The 26,938-nt window shown below is 33.3% G+C and overlaps 2 protein-coding genes across 3 annotated transcripts; both read right to left on the reverse strand.

Annotated features, from left to right (window-relative positions):
* Positions 1-731: 731 nt before the first annotated feature.
* On the reverse strand, positions 732-8,477 carry LOC108985045 (DNA polymerase eta). Of its 2 annotated transcripts, none has more exons than XM_018957188.2 (16): positions 8,305-8,477; positions 7,113-7,233; positions 6,916-7,027; positions 6,642-6,812; positions 5,792-5,956; positions 5,603-5,706; positions 5,258-5,377; positions 4,810-4,933; positions 4,068-4,181; positions 3,768-3,983; positions 3,204-3,312; positions 2,983-3,122; positions 2,399-2,471; positions 2,201-2,331; positions 1,481-1,589; positions 732-1,366 (listed from the first exon to the last, which is right to left on the reverse strand). In XM_018957188.2, the coding sequence occupies exons 1-16, from the start codon at positions 8,378-8,380 to the stop codon at positions 1,074-1,076; spliced, it is 2,178 nt and encodes a 725-aa protein (XP_018812733.2). In that variant the 5' UTR covers positions 8,381-8,477; the 3' UTR covers positions 732-1,073. The 2 variants fall into 2 exon arrangements, with proteins under 2 accessions (XP_018812733.2, XP_035545620.1); XM_035689727.1 differs by having other exon boundaries at positions 7,113-7,180; positions 8,305-8,407.
* Positions 8,478-13,057: 4,580 nt separating this feature from the next.
* Positions 13,058-14,901, reverse strand: LOC108985048 (UDP-glycosyltransferase 43-like). Its single transcript, XM_018957194.2, has one exon. It carries the CDS (start codon positions 14,841-14,843, stop codon positions 13,347-13,349), a length of 1,497 nt encoding a protein of 498 aa, XP_018812739.2. The 5' UTR covers positions 14,844-14,901; the 3' UTR covers positions 13,058-13,346.
* Positions 14,902-26,938: the final 12,037 nt, after the last annotated feature.

Below are 26,938 nucleotides of genomic sequence, written 5' to 3' on the forward strand. Positions count from 1 at the left end.
CACGGCCTGCAGAGTAATATTATATATAATATTATATAGAATACGTAAATATTATATAATTAATTTTAAAAAAAAATAATCTATAATTTTTTATATAAACTCTATATTTATTCATTTTTTTTAAAAATATTACACGTTACTTGTGCATTCTACGACTACAAATATAATTTTTCGTATAAGTAACACATTATAAATATGGAAGGATAAAATTTAAGATAAAAAACAACATTTCTCTTTTACTTACATCCTATGGATTGGATTTTGTATCCCCAAATGGAGAACAGTTTAGTAGTTCTCGTGCATCTGCAAAATAACAGTATATATCCTTGTTGAGTAATACTAGATATAATTATAGGTTATACAAACGTCACACGATTCTTTTAAAAAATAGTGTAATCCACTATTAAAAAAATTAATAGTAGTTCTCGACGCTTGCATATTCTATGTTTGCAAATATAATTTATCATCTCTGTTAACGTGAGGATAGTAGCCTATACTAGATTAAAGCATCACCAAAACAAGTCCCAGACCATTCTAAAAAATAAATACCTCGTTTGGTTACACATGCGAGGTAAGATTTAATATATGAGATCAAATGAGATGAGTATCATCTCCCAAACCAAACGATGACTAAATCAATGGAGTCAAATTTTCAATTCTCTAAGAATTTATGATCTAATTGAATAAACGGGCTATGACAGAAGAACAGGTTCAATGGAAATTAGCCCATAAACATAAACATAACCATTGATCATCACATTAATAACTTAACTAAAGAAATTTAAAATAAACCTTTCCAGTGTGTCAGCTCTCACTTTCCCGCAATCACTTTCTAGACTGGATACTGTGTACTGTCCAAACTTAACTCGAATTAGCTTCTTTCCATAAAAGCCATAGGAAGAATAATAAAATTGCATATGTACACACAAAGCACTTCCAGGACTAGCTTTGAATAGGTTTCCTAACTCCTAAGCCTTAACCATTGGAAATTCCAACTATGCTGTATATCAACAAATTCCAGCATCGCCATCTTTCTGAAAGAGATAACACACCCATCTACATCATTTGGTACTTCATCTATTTTTGGCTGGAAAGAAATAATGAGCAATACTAGAACCCCTTTTAACTACATTAGGTCGCTTATGAGGCCTGAGCCAGGCCCGGACTTCTTCCTGGATTTCTGGTGGTAACTCGTCAACCACGGAGGGGTCAATCTCATCAGTTTTGTAGCCCCATGCTTCCCTTTCTTGTTCAATATGAGCCAAACTAGACCTACCAGTGTTGGTCCCGGTCTCTTCAATAAGTCTTTCTTTTGGCAATTCATCGTGATTTGGTTCCAAACAGACACTACCAGTAGACTGAAAGCCTGAAGTATTCCTCAAATGTGAGAGAGAGAGAGGGAATGCAGAAAGAAATACATCTAAATGAGGGTTTACAATTTTATATATATATATAAGGAAAAGAGGGATAAGAAAATAACCGTCAGATGATGCTGCTTTAACATCTCGGACGGCTTCAATATGCTCCTGTTTCTTTGAAGACCAACTGGGGTCACAATTCTTAAAGAACTTCAAGATTGAAACTGTTCCCTGTCACAACATATTTAAGAAACAAGTCAACACCCATTTTCTAAAAGCCAAACATTAATCAGCATTGGGTGGATTGAATAGAATGAAAACACAACTGCAGTTATGGCTCTGGGATCAACTTATGATTACAGGAAAAAGTTGGAAGCTTATATTTTTCTGTCTTTTTTGGACTTTAAATTTCAGGTTGTAGCTAGCAAGTCCACAAGTGGCCTCTTTTCAATAATCCCTGCATACTTGAAAGGTGTGCTTCTTTTATTTTGAAGAATAGAAACAAGTAACAATGAGAAAGAAATTGCATCAATTTGAAAAAAAAAAAAAAAGATGCAAATATACAAAAGAACTTAAGCAGCTTTGTGCTCCCCAGTGAACGAGAAAGGGCAGCTTCCACTGAGGCACAAAGTCTGGGCCAATAGTTTGGTCCAACAGATTACTAGCCAACCAAGGACACTAGACATAGTTTTAGTCCTGGTTATTAAATACCTTTTGTTAAATTTTTCACACCAAAGTGTTTTTTTTTTCTCAAGGTGCAACAACATGATCCCCGTGAGAGGATTCTGAGAAAGATGTACAGTTAGCAGTGCAAAAGAGATAATGGAAGTATGCCCGCGGACCTTATCTTTTGATGTTTTTCTTTTCTGCACAGCTCGATCCAAACTAATCGTGGAATATTTAATCTGAGATTCTTCCCCAGAGAATTCTCTTTGTTGCTCATTTCCATCCATCTCCAGATGGCTTTCACCTCCTGGAAAAATACCTGCCTTTATCATGGATGGATAAGGAAAATTAAAGAAGTAAATGAGGAAATCTACCTGAAGGCAGCAATGGTGAAATTTCATGGGCAACACCATTTTGTGTATGTTGTGGTGACAAACAGGATGGATCCTGCCCATGAAAAAATATCAATTGCCAAAATTGTCATTCAAGAATCAAGACTCGCATCAAGCTTCATTAATATCACAAAGCATGATTTAAAAAGAAGGTTAAATTTCTGCCCAAACTCCATTAGCTGTTAAAGCCTATTAAAATCTGAGCACCCAAGCTAAATATGCAAGAGCTGGTGTATAAATGTCTCAGGTTCCAAGATTCTCTTATAACATTTTTTTTTTTTTTTATGTCGGGGAATCTCTCCAAGGCAGGGCCCGAAGGGCTATACTCCTACAGAGTAAACCTCGGTCCCGTGCACCGTACTCTCGGAAGTTTCCCTACACGGAACTGGTTAAATCGCTGGCTTTTCACCAGGGGGTGTGGCCCCTAGAGATTGTTTGCACCCAAGGGGATTTGAACCTTGGACCTGGGGGGAGCATACCCCCAAACCCAATGCCTTTACCATCTTATAACATATTAATAATCTTGGAATCAGTTCAACAGAGAATTATTCAGCCTATTGTAAAACCTGGTCTTTCCATGTATTCTCTTTGTCTCGCTCTTGACCCTGGCTAGTGACAGCATAATTGAACTTATTTTTTTCTCCAGAAAACTCAGGGAACTCAATCTGTGGCTCAGTTAAATTCAAGCCCGAATAGCTTTCACTTCCTGACAAATAACAGCCTTATTAGATGGATGGGAATCCGAGGAAAATAAGAGTATACAAGAAGCACATTTGAAACCATATACCTGAGGGTGAAGATGGTGCAGCATCTTGGATGAAGTTATCCTGTGACTGCTTTGATGAAGAGCAGTAAAGGTTTTGGCCAGGAAAGTATTTTGTGATCGAACTTGTCCCCTAGCAAAAATATATTTCCATCAAAATGATACATAGTTCAGGACCAGAAAATACATAGTAATCAGATGAGCATAACATTTATTTCAGCAGCTGATTGATTAATTTAGTTGGAAACTGCTTTATTTCAAATACTTCTTAATGGTTCAATCTTAAGAAGCATGTACCATAGAGACAACTAATTCACGACATGCTAAACATATGTTAGTTAGGCATATTGAGAGAAAAAGAATAGCATCATATTATCCCTATCTGATAAATCCTAGGAAGGTCTGATCACCAAGCAAACTGAGGATGACACCCCTCTCAAAGTGTTAGAGCTAACCTCCCAAGGGACAAAATTAGACCAGAAAGACCCAGAAATTATAGTACAAGTTCAGAGAAGGTATAAAAGAGCTTTGAAAGCTAAAATCCAAGGAGAAGTTAGTTTTGAAAAATAAAATCCAAGTAAAACTTACAGAAGGAATTGCAACAATTTTACTCGCTGAAACAGAAAGTGCTGTTATACCCCAACCATTGTATTGACTTCCTTGAGTCTTAGATTTGTATGAATCCACATATTCACGTAATCCAGCTTGAAATAAGTTCCGTGCATCTTCTTGAATCTTGGCAGTCCCATACCTTAGGGGACAAGACTTGGAAGGAAACTTCGTATATGAATCAGAGTCACCAGACTGAAGGATAACTCATAATCAGAAAAGAGAAGAGTGAGTATATACCAAATCTACTATCCAGATTGATTAGAGGAAAATAAGTACTTTGTATGCTCTAGCATGAAGAGTCAGAGTGTGAGCAATCCGTTTATTTAGGTCCAAGTCCGAGCAAAGACGTTCACTCAGTTCTTCACAAAGTTCGTTGAGCCAGTGTTGAACCTAGAGGATAAGCGACAGGACTGTAAGAGAAACATTTGTTGAGTTGAATTTCTGCATTAAAGATCGATCTCTCTCTCAACTGATGGTCCTTTCTAATAGCCCAAAATAGCAATGATTCTTTCTAGTATGCAAAACCAGTGAGCATATTAGTATGAAGAGTAAGTACATTGCAGAATTGAAATTAAATAGTGAAGCATTTGCAACTTTTGATAAATTTTAAGGGAAATAGCCAATTCCAAAGTATAAGATCAATTTCGATATTCCCACTAAATTTTGAATGTGAAGCATTTCATACCATTTTTTTATTATTTATATATATATGAACCTTAATTTCTGCTAACTTAAGCACGTGATCATTTGATAATGTGGCAAGCATGCGAACTCCAAATTTAAGGATAACACAATTTGGCAAAATTTGACAGTGCAATTATATAGTAATTGATTTGGTAGCTTACAGGTTTAAATTTCCAAAGTCAGAATTTAGGGGACCTACATGTAGGGATTTGGTGGTTATTTGAGTAAGATGACTGCTCTAATCAATAACATTTAATGACTGGACTATGGGATGACAAGATCATATAGCATAAGGAACAGAATGAGTTGATCTGGTTAGAAAAACAATTCTTACAGCTGCAATCGTCTTCAGAGCCCGAGGACCAGGAAATGTCTTTCCAGAACCATGGCTCTTGGGAAGAAGTCGCCCCTGAACTTCTTCCCCGCTGACTCCTCTTGCAATATTCCACAACCAAGTACTGGAATGCATGTATAAAGTAGAATATCGAGGAGCACATTTGGGAAATTGTTAGATAAATAAGCCAATGGATAACCAACAGCAACTAACAAAGAGAAAGGACCTTTCTACGGTATTTAGAAAGATAATTTAGAAAAGTCTGAGATAATTTAAAACATAATCATTATTCCCTGGGAAATCACAATATTTCCTTCATATTTAAAGAAACGTTTAAGACAGTAGTTATTTCTGGAGTAAAAAAAAAAAAAAAACATTGAATAGAAAAGCCAACTATAATCACAAGGTTCAAAACATTAAGAGCTATTTTTCAAGAATAGGTAATGACCCAGTATTGATGCCGTAATTCTCTTGTAGCTTCTCCTCTGAAAACTGCAACAGCTCTCCAACAGTGTTCACACCCAAATCACTTTGTAAAGAACTCCCAAGCTTTCCTCCAAGCTGTTTCCTGAAAACCATGTTTTCTTTGGCAGTAAGCACAGCAGTTCACTAGAACTTACCAGCAGCACAATTTTAAACAGAGAGAAGAATACAAAAAAATATAAAAAATATATTTCCACTTATCTTTCCTTTTTGCAGCTAAGTAGCAAAATGACAGTCAGCTAATGTATACAGCAATATGATTTGCATCTCTAACTCAAGATAGAAGTATAAAATTGAAACAAAAACTCACATTTTCTTAATTGGCAAGGATTCGAGTAATCCTTTGACAGATGATAGGGGCACAACAGTTTGTTGTGCAGGTTTATTCATAGCACTTGCAAGTTTGGCCAGCATCTGCTAACAAAGTCATAGCTAAACTAATGACAAAAAAATTCATCTGTTCAGTTAAGGAAGATTTTAAAAATTAACTGCTACCTACCTTATTATGAGCAATCCCAGCAGAACAAGTAAATTCAGTCTCCCTCAACACCTGCATCCTAAGTTCTGCAACAATCATGGCCCCACAAGCTAATAGTTTATCGCGGTGATCAGCATCACTCCTACAAAGCCACTCCCTGACAAATTCCTTGGCATCACTTCCTTCCTGAGTTTTAAAATCCATTTCAGACTAACGATTGAAGCTGATACAAATGCAGCAAGTTCAGAACCAAGCGACTCACCCTATGATTTAGAGGAAATCTGAATATATTTCTTTTGGAGGAAAAATAACCTCAATATGATACTTTCCAGGTATTAAATAAAAAGCTAGAATTCTGATGAAAATCACCAAATTGAGAGAATAGGCAAGTTTTGGCCTTTGGGGAGAACCCACGGTTATAGCTTTAACCCATTACCCATGTCTCATATCCTTTTGAACTTGAGAAATACATTTATAATCAAGTATCACCCTGTGAAAGAAATCCAGATTCTGCAAATTGTTAAACACAACCTCCACCCCCTCCCCCTTTCTCTCCCCATCTCCCAAACTCAAATGTCTAGGAATAGTAATCTAGACCACATCATGATCAAATTTACTTTGAAATTTCTAAAATGTCAAGTAGAGGTTAATTCTCGACACTCTCTTCAATATAGACAAAAGATATTGAATGGAGGAAGATAAGGAGGGACATGCTGGATAAAAGCTTCTAGAAAATTATATTTAACTGAGATCTGAATTGACATCCTCACATCATCAATGTTGACCAATACTCAGAATGAATTCTCATGATCATTGAAATAATGAGTATAAGGCGATCAGGATCAGGAGATCTCAATGCAATGTCTCTGACCTCAGTATTAAGCCCCAAAATGTGTGATTTAACAGCTTCTTCATTAATTACTTCCAAGCTCTCCGGAGGAGTTTCTGCTAACATTGTTTCTGCCGCCTCAGTAAGGTCAAGATACACTTCATCGATAGAAGCCCTCTCACATCGACCTGTCCTTGCAAGAACAGAAACCACCTGAAAATTTGATTTAAAAACACCACAAGTTCAATTTTTCAATTGTCAATGAGTATAAATGAACAAAAAAAAGCTATTGGTAATGCCTTTTGAATATACAGACCTCTGAACCTGCATTGCGGTAAGTGTTAAGATCAGCTTTACCCCGCGCAATAGGGACTTGGACCAGCTGAATTGGTGGACAGACTTTCTTTGCCTCATCGCCACGCATTGAACTGATAATCATGCATTACATTTTTAGAGTCTATTGGCTCCTAAAGAAAATCTTTTTAGAAAAGAATCCAAAAAGATTATTCTTACCGTTTCACACCATATTTACGGGCCTCGTAGCTAACTGCAATCAAGCCCCCACCTTTCCAAGAGTTGTACTGTACAACAGCAGTAGGTAAACCCCTTAAGTCTGGCTGTTTCCGCTGCTCGACTACAAAGATTAACATAAAACAGTAGGATGGGGTAAAATTATGATCCCTGCCATGACTAACAGGAGATAACCAGCAGAGGACATCCATGTTCAATTTTGTACACAGGAAAGAGGATACTCAAAGCACTGATGACAGGGTATCATACCAACAGGCCTCCCAGCATAACATGAAAGAAGTATAAGTGGAATAATAAAGAGAAATTAATGTCCAGATCATTTAAATGAAATCATCGACCATCTTTGACTTGGTAAATGTTTGCTATCCAGTGTGTCACATCAACCTAACAAGGAAAATCTAAGGTTCAAAAGTACGGAATTAGCATTGCTTATCTCAAAATTTACAAGTCAAAGTTTCAGAAATCAACAGCAAGCATCACCAAATAGACCCTTTATGCCTTCCATCTGTATATGCACAAATGGCAGCAAGGTAGGTCCCATAGTCTTCAAACACCAAGCCATTCCGATGAAATCGAACTTGCACACCTTCTTATGGTGTAGAAGATGTAACAATACCACATGAGCACAACCCATATAGAATTTTAGGCCAAAACTTTTCAGAGGTTTTCATATACTTCTCTAAGTCTGTTACCTTCCACATCTTATCATCTCTTTTCAACTTCCAAAGCATCTTAAAACAACACTCAATCACAATTTCATATCTACCCAAATTCAAAACTTAAAACCAGACTTCTCCTGAGTATTCAAGTATGAATTCCCCACTTTCATATACTCTTTCAAATGCAAAAGAAAAACCCAAACAGTCTTGGGCACTCATCAAACACATCAAACATGTGTATAAATATTTAGGTTCATTTATTAGGGAAAACTGTACAAGTCAAGAAGTTTTCCTTTTCTAATTCCTGCTTTATATATATATCTTAAAAAAATTACACCTGGAGTTGGTCAGAAATTCGATGTCAACCACCTTACATTGAAATACAACATAAAATCTCAAATGGGTATCAATATACCTTGACCGTCACATTTCATTTTCAAACTCCAGTATTAGCCCCAAATCATACACATAAACATACATATTTATACGAGAGGGACAGAGACAGAGTCACAAACCCTGAACATAGAAGCAGTCCATGTCGACGTGAGCGATGATTCTGGCGTCGGATGATTCCGGTTTGGCCACTGGCATTTCTTTTTCTACATTATTTTCTCCTTTCTTTTCTTTTCCCTCCAAATTCTCGACGCAGGATCCAGAACACCCTGTGAGAAGTGGCAAGGGGATTGAGCGTAATTTAGCATAGATAAAGGTTACTTATCTAAAGTAAACCAAGGGTGTTGGTTACGCGTTTCTTCCGGTGGAAGTAAACCCTTTTTTTTTTTTTTTTTCCTTTTTCCCGTCAATTTAAATCTCATAATATCAAAAATCAAAATGATTAATTTCTAACTAAGATTATCGTTGTTGACAATTTATTCCCTCTATCTATATTTATCTCTCAAGATTATCTTATCATATGTTTTATGTTTTATTTTATGGATCTAAAGTTTTAAATCATTATATTAGAAAAATCATTATATTAAAAAATGGTTGTGTTCTTATCATTTTTAAAAAAGATAAATTTAGAAAGAGTGTAAGAGAAGTTTTAGATTTCGTTTAGTTATACAGAGAAAATGAGAAATATATGAATAGTAATGAGATAATTTATTAATAGTAATAAAATAATTTAAGTTAAAATATTTTATGGAGTTTTAGAAAAAAAAAATGATTTGTACAAACTCTAAATAGACAAGCCACATACAAGCCCTTGTAAAAAAGTGAACTTCACTTTAAAAAGTATAAAAAATTTATTTTTATTAGTGAGACCCATTTTTTACAAAAAACTTGTATAGAACTTGTATCTACTAGCATTACTCATTATTTTTGTTTTAGAATTTGAAAAAGTTGAATTATTTTTTGTATTTTGTTTGAAAGTTTGAAAAAATTATAATGATTAAATTAAAAAAATTGACAAGTTGAGAATTTAAAATTTAAAAGTATTTGTGTTTAAATGATATTTCGATCTGTAAAACCAAACATGACTTGGTTAATGGGCATCTATTATTATCTATTTAGCTTTTTAAATCATTTTTGAGTAATTCTACATACAACCGTAAAGTATATAAATGTCGCGTAATTATTTTAAAAAATAATGGAGTTCACTATTAAAAAATTAATTTTTTTCATGTGAATCTCATATTTTATTCATTTTTTTTAAAACGATTACACGACGATTGGACAATTTAAAGTTATAAATATCTTTTGTCTTACTTTTTTGTTATGCCTCATCAACCTTTTATCTTAATGAAATTTAACATATATTCATTTAAATAACATGAAGTCTTCCGGTTCCAACCGTTTTATGATTGTTAACTTTTTTTAGAGGTGAAAACCAATGTTGTTGGCGTGGTTTTTGGACAAAATCGACACCGACTGACGTCTGAAAAACTGGAGGAGCAATCGATCGTAACCAGTCGATGGGGAGGAAGAAACCGATCAAGGCAGTTCTCGGTCGGCGTCGGTTCCCGTATCGGTGAGATTCTACTGAGAGAGAGAGCGTTAGAGAGTTGTAGAGGAGAGAGAGAGAGAGAGAGAGAGAGAGAGAGAGAGAGAGAGATGGAAGAAGGTTGGGGAAGAAGAAGACCTCATACCGAAACGACGTCGTTCCATATAAGTTTAAGTGGAACGGCGTCGTTTCAGACATATATATATATTTTTTAACATCCTAAATAAAACGACGTCGTTTGGTTTAATACCAAAATGTATCGTTTCTATTATCTAATCGTATACATATAGGTATAGAACGATGTCATTCCATTTAAACGTAAGTGGAACGGCGTCGTTTTGATTAGTGTATATTAAAAAAAATAAGTTTTATGATATCGGTCGGTTCAACGGTCCGGCCAAGCCTCAAACCGGGACTGAACCGCTGAATGTCAGTTTTTGTAATATTCCACCACACGCCAGCCAGTTCTCCATCGGTTCCGGCCAGTTCCTGACGCGGCTGGTCGGTTTGCATCGACGGCGGCCGGTTGCGTCGGTTTCTATACAACCCTAACTTTTTTAACGACTAATTAATCTTTTTAAATAGCTACTTAGGACAGGTTTGGAATGTGAGATGAGAATTTTGTGTTTTATTTTAGTATTTAAAATATTATGTTTTAGTATTATTATTGTATTAAGATTTGAAAAAGTTATATTGGGATTTGAAAAAGTAAAATTGTTTATTATATTTTGTATGAAGATTTGAAAAATGTGTAATGATGAGATGATATAATATGAGAATTTTGTATCTCATCGCACCCCCCAAACCTGACCTTACTCTTTTCTAATGGCAAGTTGCAACCAAAAGAACTATTCGGTTTCTACTTTAATTGTAGTTGCCATGCCAACTCTCCACCTCTTGCTCTTCTCATAATTCTCATGCATCTCATCCATATCAAAACTTAGGTGATGTTGGAGAATTGAGATTAGTTGAGAATATCTTATCCTATTTCGAAATTTTTTATAATTTCATTCTCAAAATATCATTTAAATAAAAATACTTTTTAATTTTAAATGTTTAATTTTTAATTCTAATTATTATCTAATTATTATAATTTTTTCAAACTTCTAATCAAAAGACAAAAACAATACAATTTTTTTAAATTTTAAAATAAAAATTATATTTAAACAATTTTTTAATTTTACAATATTTTTATTTAATTTTTTTCTCATTTCTTTCTCGAAACCTAATTGACAATGCTAGAAGAATTGAAAATGGTGCCCCCCATTATACCGATAAGTGCAATTGCACTTTTTTCTCTCTCAAATATATTTTAATCATCTTTAAGCATTTAAAAAAAAAATACAAACATTCACTAATAGTCACTTCCTCGTTATAAAAAAATATAAAATCAATCAAGTTGTGGGCACCACTTTCAGTCCCCCTATCATTTTTCAAACTCAATAAAACATCTTAATTCAAATCATTTTACTAATATTCACAGAATTCTTATCTCATTTCATTACCCAAATATGGACATGTTTGGACCCTTAGATGAGATGAGAAGATCTAAGCTCATCATAAAACTTTTCATAATTCGCTTCTCAAATATTACTAAAACATAAAATACTTTTTAATTTCAAATTTTTAACTTTTTCATTACCTAATCATTACAAAATTTTCAAACTTCCAAACAAATCATAAAAGATAATACAACTTTTTCAAATTTCAAAATAAAAATAATTTTCAAATAATTTTTGAATTTTATAATATTTTTATTCAATTTTTTTCTCTCATTTTCCAAAATCCAATAAAACATTTTAACTCAAACTATTTTATTACTGTTCACATAATTTTTATCTCATCTCATTATCCAAGCATGCTTAAATAACTTAAAATTTAAAAATTTGAGAAAACTTTGTTTTGTTTTCTCTCTATAATGCTTTGTCTTCTTTCTATATACCTCATTTATTACAATTAGTGATTAAGTAATGCCACATTTTAAAGAAATCATAATTATATCATAAATAGTGTTAAAAATTAATAATCAAATTTTAAATTTTAAAAAATCAAAACACTTCGTATTCTTTTTCCTATAATATTTTGTCTTCCTTTTTTATTTAGTAGATTATAAACAAAATTACTAATGAATGATTTATATGTGTGCAGCTAATTAATTATGTCTCGTTTGTATTCGTACCTCATCTCAACTCATCTCATTTCATCATTATAATTTTTTAAAATTTCCACACAAAATATAATAAACAATTCAACTCTTTCAAATTTCAAAACAACTTTTTTAAATTTCTACACAAAATATAATAAATAATTCAATTTTTTCTATTATTTACAAACCATCTCAATCTATCTTAACTCATCTCTGAATTCAAACCACTCCAAATCACACGGAGAAGGAAGTGGAGAGATGATGGGAAGAGTGTGGAAGTACATTTGAGTTTTGAGGGCCTTCAAACCTCTGATATGGATGATGGATCTGCTATTACGATGAGGTCTCTGATAATATACCCTTCAAGGCTGCTTCGAGGGGTAATGCTTGCAGATGAAAATCAATTAAATAGATAATTTTTTAATAATATTATTCAATTTACATAGGTTATTTTATTTTATTTTTTAGAAAAATCATTTTAGAATAGACTCGGCTTGACAAGTTAGAAATTGTTTCTTATAAAAAATTAAATTTATTTTTCTCATCAACTAGATGATAATATTATTTTGAGTTTTTATTGTGAAAGAAACCTCAAAGTTATATTATTCTTTGTATAAAATTATCTCGTTCAATTACGTGGTATCCTATGATTGAAAAATTATTAAAGAATGATAAATAATTTTTTAATTATCTGATATCACATTAGACAATGATAATTAAAAATATCATGAATAGCACTTATCTTCGTGAGGAGTGCCATCTTATTATCATAAAAATATTATTAAACAACATGCGAATAATTTTTCATTTTGAGATTACGAATAATACTATATATAGTCGTAAATTGTTTAATCATCATGTAATTATTTTGAAAAAAATAAAACTTACTATTAAAAAGTTAATTTTTTTTCATGTGAATCATGTATTTACTTAATTTTTTTAAAGAGATTGTGCGACGCTTGCACATTCTACAATTACAAATATCATTTATTGTATAATTTTGAAAGACTGTGTTCGATTGTTGGAGTGAACCCAATTCATTCAAATTAATTATTGATGAGATTTATTATTTTTCAATTACTTATAAAAAGAAGTTAAACTCATATCAATCTACTTTATACATTCAAACACATATATCAATATATTTATATTCAAACATATCTATACGAGACTCACAAAATATTATAATTCACAGATTAATTCAAATTATCTGATATCATCTTAACATCCAAACGTAACCTTAAATTTAACTGCTCGTAACACTATCCATAACAGTCTATCATTACTCTTTTAACATGATAACTGCTCAACATTATTCTCTTTTTTTTTTTTTTTGATAACAACATTATTCTCTTAAAAATTACAAATAAAAATTGTAAATTGCAATTATTTAATCAAGACATAAGAAAGTGGTCGGTAGAACGTTTAAAATTTTCAAATATATTGATTGAGGAGATGAATTTTTCTAATTAATTACCTGCTAACTCCTCAATCAATGCTCCAAGTGACGTATACGATGAGCCATTTTCCATCATTGCCTTCCTACTCTTCTGCCCCATTTCCTTCACTTTTGTCCTAACCTCATCATCACCGTCCATCAAACGTTTTATTCCTCTTTCCACCTCATCCGCCACCACCAGATCACTACCAGCCCTGTAATCTAACGTGATTTCCATCGCTAATCCCAGTTCCCTCACCATCTGGAAGGCGTTCATCTGTTGCTCTGCATATACAGGCCACGTGGCAATTGGCACGCCATGCCATAAACTCTCCAAGATGGAGTTCCAGCCACAGTGCGACACGAACCCTCCGATTGCCTTGTGGGCCAGGATCGACACTTGTGAGACCCATCCGCACACAAGGCCAACCCCGGCCGTCCGTTCCAAGAACCCATTCGGTAAGACCTTGTCTGGATCTTTGTACTCACTCGGGAGATGTAAGTGGGTCTCCGGCGGCCCACGTAGTGCCCACAAAAAATGGAGCCCAGTTCGTTCAAGCCCAATTGCTATCTCTTTCACTTGAGGCCCACTAAGACTTCCCATGCTACCAAAGCAGAGAAACACCACTGACGATGGAGGTTGATCGTCAAGCCACGTCATGACCTTTCTGTGGTGGACCTGGTCTGGATGCCATTGGGCCGGTCCTGCAAGGTCGAGAACGGGCCCTATTGGATAAACCGCTGGCACTTGACGGCTACGGACTCCGTTGACCGAATGAGGCTCCAGCTCCACAAACGTATTTACGATAATACCCTTCGTTTCCGCGTACCTGCGTGCATGGTGCAAAAACCAGGCGTACCCTTCTTTCTGCAACACCGATGGAGGCAACACGCTTGGAGGAACCGGGTTCACGAATTCCGGGAGGACCAAATCGAAGTCCAAGCCAGACAACTCGGTGGGGTTGAGTTTGGAATCTAGAATCGGAAGATGAAGCATGAAGCCGAGAAACGTCGCCGGAGACGCGAAGTAGAGGTAGCAAGGGACGCCGAGCTCGTTCGCCACGTCTATCATGGAAGTCGTGAACATGTCGATGAATAACCCTGCGATCCTGGACGGAAATTGGTTGGAGTCTGACTCGGTTGGCGCCGCCATGAGGTCGGTGATCGCATGCTTTACTTGGGGCCTGTGTTTCTCGATGAGCATGGATATGTAGGCTATGGAATTTTGGAACTGATCGGGTGAGGGAGGTTCCACGGCAGGGAGGTGGACTAATCGGATGTTACTGGCGGCGGCGGCGCGTGATTGTACGTAGGTGTTGACGAGGGGTCTTTGAGGCATGGTGACGATGAGTATGGTGGCAGAAAATCGAGGGTCATGATCGACAAGAAGGTGCGCGAACTCAACGAGAGGGACGAGGTTTCCGATCCCAGGAGTGGAAATGAACACTAACTCCAACTTTCCGGTGGCCATGGGGTTCACTACCCTTTTCTGCGAATTTAATCTGCATTTCGGCCTTGTTTTTCCCATTATATTTTACCAAAAATGTGACCTTTGATTGTCGGTAAGGGCATGTGACCAGCTTTGACTGTCGGATATGAGATGCGATTTATATTCATAGAAAATATACCTAACCATTTTGACCACCTAGAATTTAACGATATTGGGAGTGGGTTCAATAAAAATGTGTGCTCATTATTAAATTGAATTGCATAAATATATATATATATATATATATATATATGTATACACACACACTCACCAGTCATTATCCATGCGACCGGGCCCATGCCTACATGATACGAAAACAGAAAAAGCCATTATATATATTACTAGTCAGGGCAAACGTGCAGTTGATCAATTTTGTCATTTTTAAAATTTTTAATATAAATGAAAATAATTTTATTTATATTTTTAAAATTTTTTTCTATTTATAACACATTATATATATAATTTATATAATATTTATAATTATAATACAACAACTTATCAGAATCAAGGGAAAAAAATATTCAAATTTTCAAACTAATAAATTAGAAAAAAAATATATCTACCACACTTTTAATTCATATAATTATTTATTACAATAATCAAAATTATTCTAATTACTTTAGTGATAATTAGAATAATATCTTTTAACAAAGAAATTTTAATTTTGTAAATATAAACGACAAAAAATATAATTTGAGATTTAAATTTGTTTATAGATTTTTTAATTAATAATAAATAGTATTGTTTATTAATATATTCATAACTATTATACAATAATTATTAAATAATTTTCAATCATTGGTGGAACCCATCCTTATCAAATTTCAGAGCGTAATTTAAAAAACATTTGAAAATATATAAAAAATGTGGATATATATGTATATATGGTGACATATATGCATAACAAATATTATAAGTATTTATAGTAAAAGCAAAAGAATAAAATAATTTTCACACAAATCATATTAAGTGAATCAAATAAAATAATAGATCTTAGAATAGAACAAGAAAAATGCTAGGGAGCCCAAAAAGGGATCCTCTTTTTTTCGCGATTTCTTTTTATTTATTTATTTATTTTTACTTAATGATTAAGAAAGTATTGTTTAATAATATTGTAAATTTTTTCTTTTAAAAAAAAATTCACATCATTTTTTTAACACTTTTAAATATTTTTTTAAAAAAATTCATAATATTATTAAACAATATTTTCTTAATTATTAAGTAAAAAAAAACTAAAAATAAAAAAAAATAAAAAAGAGCAATCAGGAAATCAACCGGAAAAAACGGGCTCCCTAATATTTTTCATAGAACAAATCTATTAAAAAAAATTAATATCATGAGAAAATGAATATTCATACAACAAACATATATTGTCAACAATTTATCGGCTCTTTAATCATGTTCAATTAGGACAAGGCAAGATGGTCCCGCATTTGGTGATCGGAGAATCTTATCAGGTTTGTATTATAACGCAAACACTAAGGCCATTGTGACATCCGCATGGGGGGACTCGTCGCCCGTTAGGACCATATATGGAGGTTTTACACGTACCAGCTAGCTCAAACATGATCTGATTAATTTGCCATCTTTTATAAAAAAAATCACTACCAATATATATATATATATATATATGTGTGTATATTTGTGAAGAGTTATTTATAGTGAAAATGATTTATGATAAGAATAGATTCATTTTGACCGGAAATATTTATTTTGATATGAAATAATTAACAGAAAATAAATAGTTTTTTTTTTTTTTTTTTTTGCAGTGAATTAGCAAATAATTTGAGGATATATATATATATTATGGTAGTGATTTATTTGATAAAAATAAAAAGTACAATCGGAAAAATCAACAAGGAGTCCAAAACGAATTCCTTAGCATTTCTCATAAAACAAATCTATTAAAAGAAATCAATATCACGAGGAAATGAAATATTTATACAACAAACATATATTGTCAATAGATTAAATAAATAAATTTAGCATTTATAGGAAAAAAATTTGGAAGGAAAAAAGAAATGCATTAAATGAAATTTATTATCAATACTATTTTTAATAAAACATATATGAAAAAGAAAATAAAAACAAATAAAAGACTGAAAAAGAACCACAAAAATAAAAAATTTGTAATGATTAGATAAAATATAAATTTTAAATTAAAAAATATTTTATAATTAAATAATATATCTATAAAAACTTAAAAATGAGATGCATTCATCTCACTTTCCATACATGGCCTAAGTATTAGTTAATTATAAAATATTTTTTAATTCATCTCACTTTCCATACATGGCCTAAGTATTAGTTATGATTTCGTGCGAGGCTACTTCCTATCTAGGTAGTTCAATATTTGCAACTAAAATCTAGGATAAATATGCCAGAATATATTGTCAACAATTATGTAAATAACTAAAATAATTATTACAAAATATAAACACTAGACTTTTTTTTATATTAAAAGGGATAAGGACATACCGAAAAATAGGAGAACAATAAAAGGCAAGCAAAAATGCAGGATTCCAACAACCGCGATGGCATAATTGAAATAAAGACATAATCAACAGATATGTTTAAAAATATATATAAAAAACAGAATATAATAAAAATATAATTATATTTATTCAATTTAACTATATTAACATATTAAGAATGATAATAAATACAATAAATTGGAACATATTATTTACTTTTTAATAGATATATGAATTGATTTGAATTATCAATAAACTATATTTCCATGTGTTATTAGGTTTCAAGTACAATTCATATACTAAGTAAAAAATTTAATAAATCATGTGCTAATAGCTAAGTCCACAAATATGTAACAATGCGTTTTTTTCTCATTTCAATCCAAAAAAAAAATATGATTTATTTTAAAATAGGATTTATTAAATCTAGCCGAGGATTTTTAAATCGAGTTAAATATTTTTAAATATTTTAAATATTTTACCAAAATCATTTCAAATGAGATATTTGTAACGTTATTAAACAAAGATTAATTTTAAAATAAACTTTTTTATATTTTAGAGTTCAGAAAATAATATAATTTTAAAAAATTAATTTATTTAAATAATTTTATTATTTTAAGAATATTATTTAATATTCATTAATTTATTTTATGTTAAGAACTCATTATTTAAATGACTCTATTTTTCTAAAAAATATTTATTAAAACTCATCATTTTATTTTATAACAAAAAATTTTAAATACATCACTATAAATACATTCGACAAAAATTTGAATGCACAACTCTATTTTATTTTAAAAATTTTAAAACTCATCATTTCATTTGTGCCTCGGTTTTACAATAAACAAAAATTTTATTTTATTTTATTTTTTTATCATTCAACGGACCAAAAACCCTAAGTAAAAAATGCCCCTATAAATACATCTCTACAGAATCGGGGCCTCATTTCGCCTCCTCTCCTTCCAGATTTTTCTTCCCTCTGTTTCTCTCCCTCTCCGTCTTTCTTTCTTCGACTCTTCTCATTTCTTCCTTCCCGTCTGCACTGTCTCTCTTCTCTCATGTTGTTCTCAACAACAAAGCACAAATCTCCGTGTATTTTATTTCTTCGCACATTTCTTTCAAACTTCGGGAATCCGAGATTCTATTTTTCAAATATGTAGAAAAAATTTCTACTTTGTTGCGTCTGATATGTAATGGTTTGGTATTTCTTGTTTGTTTAATCTATTTCTGTTGCAGTTTATTTAGGTTTTTACTTTTTCGGTTGATGTACATTTCTCTTTCTATTGTTCTTATTTCCGTAAAGACCCGAGCAAACATTCATACTCTTGAAGAGAGCATGTTCAGATATATAGGTTTTTTTTTTTTGGCTTCTCAGTTGATACTTATTTCTTGTTTCTGAAATCGTCTGAAAATATTTCTCCTATGAACCTTTGTATTTATTTTTTAGACCTATTGTTCAAATTTATTTTTTATTTATCTTTATAAACTTTGACAGATCTGGACATCCTAGTCTAGACCTGCGACGTTTTGCTTTAGATTTGTTAGTCTACACACTTAAATTATTTTTCACATTTCTTGTTGCTATTGTTTTTATTTCCCTGAAGATCGAAGCACACCTTCGCACACTTGAAGAGACCATGTTCAGATCTATGTTTTATTTTTTGGTTTATCGATTGATGTTTATTTGTTGCTTGTGGAGTCGTATGAAAAGATCTCTTATGGACTTTTCTGCTTAATTATTATTTAATTGTTGCTTGAGGTTTTTTCTCTTTGGTTCGATATGCATTTTCCTCTACGATATTTACATAATTTTTTTGCACCTCACAGATCTGAGAGTTTGTTTGTAACATCTAGATTTTTCTTTTTTTGTAGATTTGAAACTTATTTTTTTTATTATTTGTGTTTGTATATGAATTTTTGAAAATGTCACCTGTTAGCAACCTCTCATCTAACACAGTAATAGAGGCAATAACAGAGAGAGAAATCGAAGATTGAAGAACAAATAACACCGATGAGCTTAGTTTGGCAATATTATTTTTTGATTGTTCCTGTTGTTTCGCTTTGTTCTTTTCTTCAGATTTGAAAATATTCTTATATTCTTATTTATGTTTTTATATATATTTTTCTCTTGTTTTAGGATATTTTATCATATTTGTTTATATGTGATGTGTACATGTGTAATTCGTGGGTTTTGAAAAGCTTAATTTTTTCCGATCTATATTGATCTTTTTTCTTTCAATATGAGTTTTCTTCCGAGTTTAACAAATCTCTTTAGATCTACACATGTACTACATTTTATTATTTTATTTTTTTTCCACAAGTCATTGTAATATTGTTTCAAATCTGAGGATCTAACTTCTATTTTGTATTTGCGGGGATATTGTATAGCTTAACAGTAAGCATCCTCTGATATAACACAGAAATGTACATACAAATGCAAAGTTGAACAACAAATAAGAGTGGTGAACAACAAACAATTTCAATTGTTCCTGTTGTTCGGCTTTGTTCTTGCTTGGCCTTGAAACGTTCCTCCTACGTAATGTTTTTTTTCACATCTAAGTGCTCTATGAGCAAATTATGTAATAAGCTATCAAAAAAATTAACTCGGAAGGAAAATAAGAAATCATACTAGACGATGCAAACCGTGAGAAGTAGATAACAAAGGATTTTGGTAAATATAGATCGAACTGTAGGTTTAAGAAAACCCAAAAATTGTATATAAAGACGGTGGATAAATAGACAAAATAGCAGGATAAGCATGGTAAAGAAAAAGACTAAAAAGTAAGTCGGTTATGTGAAGAACGTGATAAAAGTAAGTGCAAATCCGTAAATATGCCAATAAAATTGAGGGATATAAACGTAAAAGCTGGAATAAAAGAAAAAAAATGAGGGACGAAGATCAATAGTCGGCAAAAGAAGGATAAAATTGTAAAAGTACGGATAGTAGATAACGGAAATGAAGGACAATAAGGGTAAGTAAATATAAAAGCAGGGGTGAAATTGGAAAAAAAAAATATTAGATGAAAATACTATTCATCTAATCTTCGCGTTTATATATATGGCAATGTGCGCTGTATGTATGTAAACTGAGATGCATAATACGCAGCAAAACATGACTAACTTCAAATAGGATTATTGTGTAAAGTAAATCATTATATTATTACAAGTAGCATGTGAGTAAGAATTTTTGACTAAATTATTTTATTTTTTATCTCATATTATAAACCTTAATATTAATGATTATATATAATAGTAATTTTACGAGTTCTGGATAAAATAACATATAATAGATATACCACCAAAAGCATGAATAAATAGATGAGAGATCTCGTGATCAGTGAGTGAGCGATCTACAGTATATCTGCTCTACTATTTTTAGAGCTTTGCTATACAACTTTCATCACACTCTACATTTTTTTAAATTTTTTAAATTTTTAATATTTTTTTTAAAATTTTTTTGAGTTTATTCTTTTTAAATTATTTATTCATTATTTATATAATAAATATTTAATAAAAAAATAATAAAAATTAAAAATAATGCGGAGCGTGGAGGTTGTATGAATAGTAGGAAGTTGAGTAAATTTTTTGCTATTTTTATCATTCTAATTCTAATTCCCCAGAAAAGGGTAATTATCAAGAAAAAAAAATGAACGATCAAACATGCATACAAGCTTGAAATTAAAGAATATTGGCACGTTGGCCACGTGAGGAGACACTCAAGCTCAACTTTGACGTACGTAGGGTTAATTTTGAAGAAGCAAATTAAAGCAATTCCACTTGCGGCAAAAGAAGCTCACACATGGCTAGGAATTGATCATATCATGATGCTGAAAGGTGTAACATGACAGCTCTATTGCTTTAAAAATAACAATTCTTCTATATACAACTGCGGCACAAAACCGACGCAAAATCGGCTGACACGTCAGCTTGAAAAAAAAAACAAAAAAAAAGGTCTGGATCGAATACTTTATCTGGGCATAGGGCGCCGCAAATCCAATTGGAGCTGTGTATTCATGGTGCTGTGTATTCATGGTGAACTCTATGAATCTTCTTGTAACCCCACTTGTTATGGAGAAATATGTGGATCCAGTAGTTCGAATAATCCTCCACCACGAAATACACCGACAACTGTGCAAATATTTCCCATCCTGAAGGTAATGGAAACCCCGTGCAAATCCCAATCATTTGTGAATGAACAAAAATTGTTTTAACTTCAATATCGCAGAGAGATATTCCAGAAAGATAAGAAAGGCCAATACGGAAAAAAAATTCCCAAAATACAAAACCTCACAACAACAAGCCTGGAATGAGTTTCGACATTGAAGCAGAGCCACGAAGGGGAAGACGATGAGAATGGGGAGAAGAGTGCAGGGTCTGGATTGAAGTGAAATCTGAGACTTGAATGAGTTTCGACATTGAACCAGAGCCATGAAGGGGAAGATGATGGGAATGGGGAGAAGGGTCTGAATTGAGCAGGAGATAGTGAAGTCTGTCTGTGAAATGGATGTTGCGTGGAGAAGATGAAGCTAGCCATTCGATGGGTTTGTGGAGAAGATGAAGGGGCTGTGGCTTCGTGGAGAAGACGAAGACAGTGACTGTGGGTGCTCATGGGTTGGCGGTGGCGATGGGGTTTCGTGGGGATGTAGAAGACGAAGGCAAAATAGAAAGAGAAAAGATGAGAGAAACGATATCGTTGCATTTGCCACGTCGGAGGCGATGCCGTAAGGGTTCCTCAGGACGGTTGCGAGGAGAATTTTTGTAAAAATCAAGTCACTTTTAAAATATTTTGGAAAAGTCAAAGTGCTAACTTTGACTTTTTCTTTTATTTTAAAGAAAGCACTAGATACAAATTAGATGCTATAAATAAAATCATTCTTTATTAAAATAAATATTGAAATCATAAAGACGAGTGCACAGAAGCATTTATTAAAATTTCTCAAAATTCGTGCCATAAAAAAATCATAACTTAAAATCTATGTACATGATTTAGGCCACTGTTAGGCCTCTCTGGATTAAGTCTCGTCCTACAGTTTTACGTTCTTAAATATTCTGACCTGGGGTGGTTTAAAAACATAAAAGCAAACTAAAATTAGTTGATGACTCAGTAAGAAACTCATCACAACGTAAACATACTTAACATAAGATTTTTCATAAAATATTTCATGCTGAGAACTTAAAATCATGATCATTCATATGTATGCTTATGCAACGCATGACTTGTCTTAAGTTATCTAACTTTTCATGCTTATCTTACTGACTCACACACTTAACCCTATATATAAGATTGTGCACCGGCCCCACATTTCATTGCCGCAAGGGAAGCCGCTAATAATATTGTAGCATACTATGGTGGACCACGCTTAGCTCTGTGGCTTGCACATCCACCCATAAATTGCATTGATACCATGTATCTGAACGACCATCTGATTAACTATTCTGAGCTTATTTTATACTTGATCTTATGAAAACTTATGTCTTATGAAATGTGAGATGCATAATACATACATAACTATAATACGCAGAATAAAACATGATGAATGACGTGCTTGCAAATATCATGACATGTGTGATAAGTGAATACTGGCTTCCAAGAACTGGTTTTAATAATAATATATAACTAGCTAACGTATGCTAATTCTAATTTATGATTAAGTTACTTACCTTGCAGTGTTAATCCAATATTTCTGGCATGAAATTGATCACGTGAACTAGAATGAGAGAAAAAAACATGAGGGATGTTGTGAGAGGAATGAGGTAGTGTACTATTGGCGTGGTGAACGTGGGACACGCACGGTGTTGGATTGGGTATCTTGTGTTCGACCGTTGCATTTATAGAGGTTTATGATTTTTTTTCAAATAACACAGAAGGCAGATATTTAAAGAGAGATTTGGGAGATGGTGCCGACAAGTTTGAATTTGAATTGGATTCGGTCGTGATCATTCAAGAAGAGAGTTTGAATTTAAAAACATAATCTAGTAGTTCATTCAATGTAGGATTGGTAATGACTGAGATTGCATAGGAGACTTCAATCAGTGATGGTTTTAAATTGAAATAAATTTCTAATGGCTAATCTTTAAACTCTAAAAGGAGTATAACTCATTCAACAAATAATAAATGAGATTTAACTTAGTTATTGAGCCTAATTAAAACTCTTAATCATCCTCAATAATTTATTACTCATGGACTTATCCAATATGGCCCACTAAATATAATTTTGGTCTAATAAAAATTATCAATATTCTGACCTTATAATTATTAGGCTGAGTCGTTATCGAAGGGAATTCCTGGGTGTTATCCACTCTAAATATCTCTTGTGAAAAATTCTATTTATAGGCCGATACTAATAATACATAATAAAATGCTTATATGACATAACTTGATTTGAAAGAGGAATTTTAAAATTTAAATCTGACAAATCAAATCTTACCATTTAATTAAGTAATATGGATAATATGTTCAACACACCGATTTGAGAATAAAATAATTCATATATATATATAAATATATATAATTTTTATCTTCATTTGAAATTAATACTTATCATCGAATTCATGTGTTTTATTTTTATTTTTTATTTATGATTGATTTATTTATTTGCTATACAAACTTTTTAACTTATTTATGAACTGCTTGACTCGTTTATTATTTTACAAATACTATTATAAGTTCTATTATTATAGTCATACAATCTTATAAATTTGTATTAATGATTAATTAGTTAATTATTTTGAGACTCAATCATCTAAATTGGTTGGGCTAACTACGTGTGTGTGTGTGTGTATAATTATAAAGTTAACAAATTTTGTATTTGTTAAAAAAAATTTATGACTGTTTGGGACGTGTTCCACGCCTTGTTCCACCAACACACTCTACCTGCAACAAAGAAAGCCCAAAGTGTCTAAAGCACCTTCGATGTCTAAGTTACCGATACATAGAAAAGAAAATCATCAAAGCTCTGAGTGTCAAATTCTCTGAATTGATACCTTCTTATCACATATATAGGCCTGAGGAATTGTTGATAAGTGCCAATTACAAGCTCGATCCTCTCATTGCTCTTATTGGCTTAAAATGATAATCATTTGAAAAGGGTGAGCTTATCCCAACATAATCATCTTATCTGGCCTGCACAACGATTACCTTAAGGATCCATATTGGTCTCTAAGACTTGGGTGACTAAGCCTTTCTTGCTTTGGGCTTATATCCAATGGGCTTCCTAATTGGGCCCATTCCTTTTAGAGCTATGATGGTCCTTCTAGTTTTCCCGCTAATTCCTCTCGTATGGGCATGAGGGGAATTTAATGATCTGTTACAGCTACCCCGCTTGTCGGTTTCCGTTCCCATATCTTTGGCAATGATGTCGTTGTTAGTTCACTCCGCTCCCCACTTAGGCATGTAACTTTCCACAATCTGTTACATGGATGTGGTGGTCATTAAATGGGAAAAAAGATTAGCACTTACCTTGGCAGGAATTCTATTAGTACCTACTTGACGATTCACTTCCCTAGGGCTTTGTGGACTCCAACGACCGCTTGCTTTCGCGACACGTCTCCCCATATTTTGGGAGTGATGTAACTTCTCTATCGCCCCCTTTTCCGTTAACAAATCATGTAATGATGTTGTTGTCAACCTCTTAATTTTTCCACTCATGCACGTAACCGTCGCTCCATTTTTTCTTTATAACCATTTCTTTACTTGTTTTTTCTTTTCTTTTCTCTTTCTTTTACACTCTCGTGCTTCTCTCTTCGTCTTTCCCCTTGACTCCCAGCTATCTCTTCGTCTTCTCTCTCAACTCCCAGATGTCTCTTCGTCTTCTCTCTTAAGTCCCAGATGTCTCTTCGTCTTCTCTGCAAGACTCCAGATTTCTTTGCTTTACAATGGTCCAATAGAGTTCTTCTCAATCTCCTGCTCATGGTACCCTCGTGTCAGCTCTAGAATCCTCTATTCAAAGTGATGTTCCTTATTTTAAGGGTGTTGACTGGCGCTTCGTTCTCGCCCCTAGGGACCTTACTAAGTTGAGGAGCTCTTATGGGCTTCCAGATTCCATAATTCTTGAACTTCCTCATCAGGGTGTTGTCGATGAGGAAGGTTTCATCGAGAAGGTGGCCCTTCCAGCTTGTTCTTTTGTTCATGGCTAAAACTTCCCTTTTGTCGCTCGGTGTGTGACGTTCTTGATTTCTTGAATTTGGCACTTGCCCAACTTCATTCTCACGCTTGGAGTGTCCTTTTGTGTAGTTGTATTTTGTGAGAGATGGTTTTGGAACCCGCTTGGGAGGAATACCAAGATTTGACTACTTGAGAACTCCTTATGATATACTCGATTAGGGGCTCAATGGGCAACATTTGTAGCTTCTGTACGCGTTCTAGCAGCCTAGTGCGATTTGAAACTCGCCATTCTAATGCTAAACAATGGCAGATGAAGTTCTTGTTTATTTCTAGTCAAGGTTGGCAGTTCCCTATTCGTGAAGCCCCAAAGGGTGAATTTCCCATTAATGCCAATTGGCGTAGAGTTCCTGATAACAAGGTGATGACAATCACTTTGTTAGAGTGAGAACAAGCTTGCATTGATATGGTCCTCGCTTAGGTTCAGGGAGAATGAGGACGCCATTTGGACTGAGGCCCTTTTAACACCATCCAATATTGACCCTTTTTTTGTTATGCCTAATCGCTCCCTTGTGAGTAGTTGTCTATTTTTGACAAGAGACGATAACTTCTCCCAAGAAGAGGCCTGCCCCTACTCCACCTAAGAAAGCAAGTAAACACTCTCCTCAGGAACCACTTTCGGTCAAGAGGAAGAAGATCTCGTTCACCACGAGAGCATTGGAATGCCTGAGCAGCCCATGGCTCAAAGTAGCGCCAAGATGGACATAGAGGCTTATGTCCGTTTCAACGACCATCCTTCATCAACCTTGCCTTCCTCTGTTGCGCAACCGTCAATTATTAAATTAAAGATTAGTTCCAACCCGTGGCATGCACTCTAGTTGATGCCTAAGTGTGTTTTCAACTATTGATCCCTATGAATGCATGCACATGAGATTTTCTTTAATCAAAACTAATCACTAAAATCTTTAATGACATAATGAAGGCTAATTCTTGGATAATCAAGTTCATCCCAACACTTAATCATAGCTAAGAAATCCTTAATCAACAATATGTTCAAAACTGATACATGCTTGATGATCAAAATAGGATAGATTCAAAACCTACCATGGCATGCTTCTAACCACAATTTAAACCTTCCATAATAATGTTAAGACAGTGATAAATCATATCAAATCATGCTTAAGACACACCATAGCTAAATATCCACTTAAAATCATTTAATCATTCAAACCATCTCTTAATTAACCCGATTTTGAACTAAGTATGATAACCTTTTCAAAACTCAACCAAATCTCGTACCAACACTTTCAAAGAAAGCTTGACATGCTAACGAAGATCAAAATCAAGAAAAATTACAAATTTCGTGGCCTTCCAGACACTCAAGACAGCCTTACACAAGAACACTCAAGAACTTACCAAGAACTCACTCGGTTTCACTCTTTTGATCTCTAGGAGGGAGAAGTGCTCTCAAGGATCAAGAGAAAGCTTGGAGTTGAGGCGTGGAGGGAATGAGGAGGTGAGGGAGGTATTTGTAAGGTTCAAGAGGGGAGGAGACATTGGCC

Source organism: Juglans regia, chromosome 4 (assembly GCF_001411555.2).
Source record: "Juglans regia cultivar Chandler chromosome 4, Walnut 2.0, whole genome shotgun sequence".
Classification (NCBI taxonomy): domain Eukaryota; kingdom Viridiplantae; phylum Streptophyta; class Magnoliopsida; order Fagales; family Juglandaceae; genus Juglans; species Juglans regia.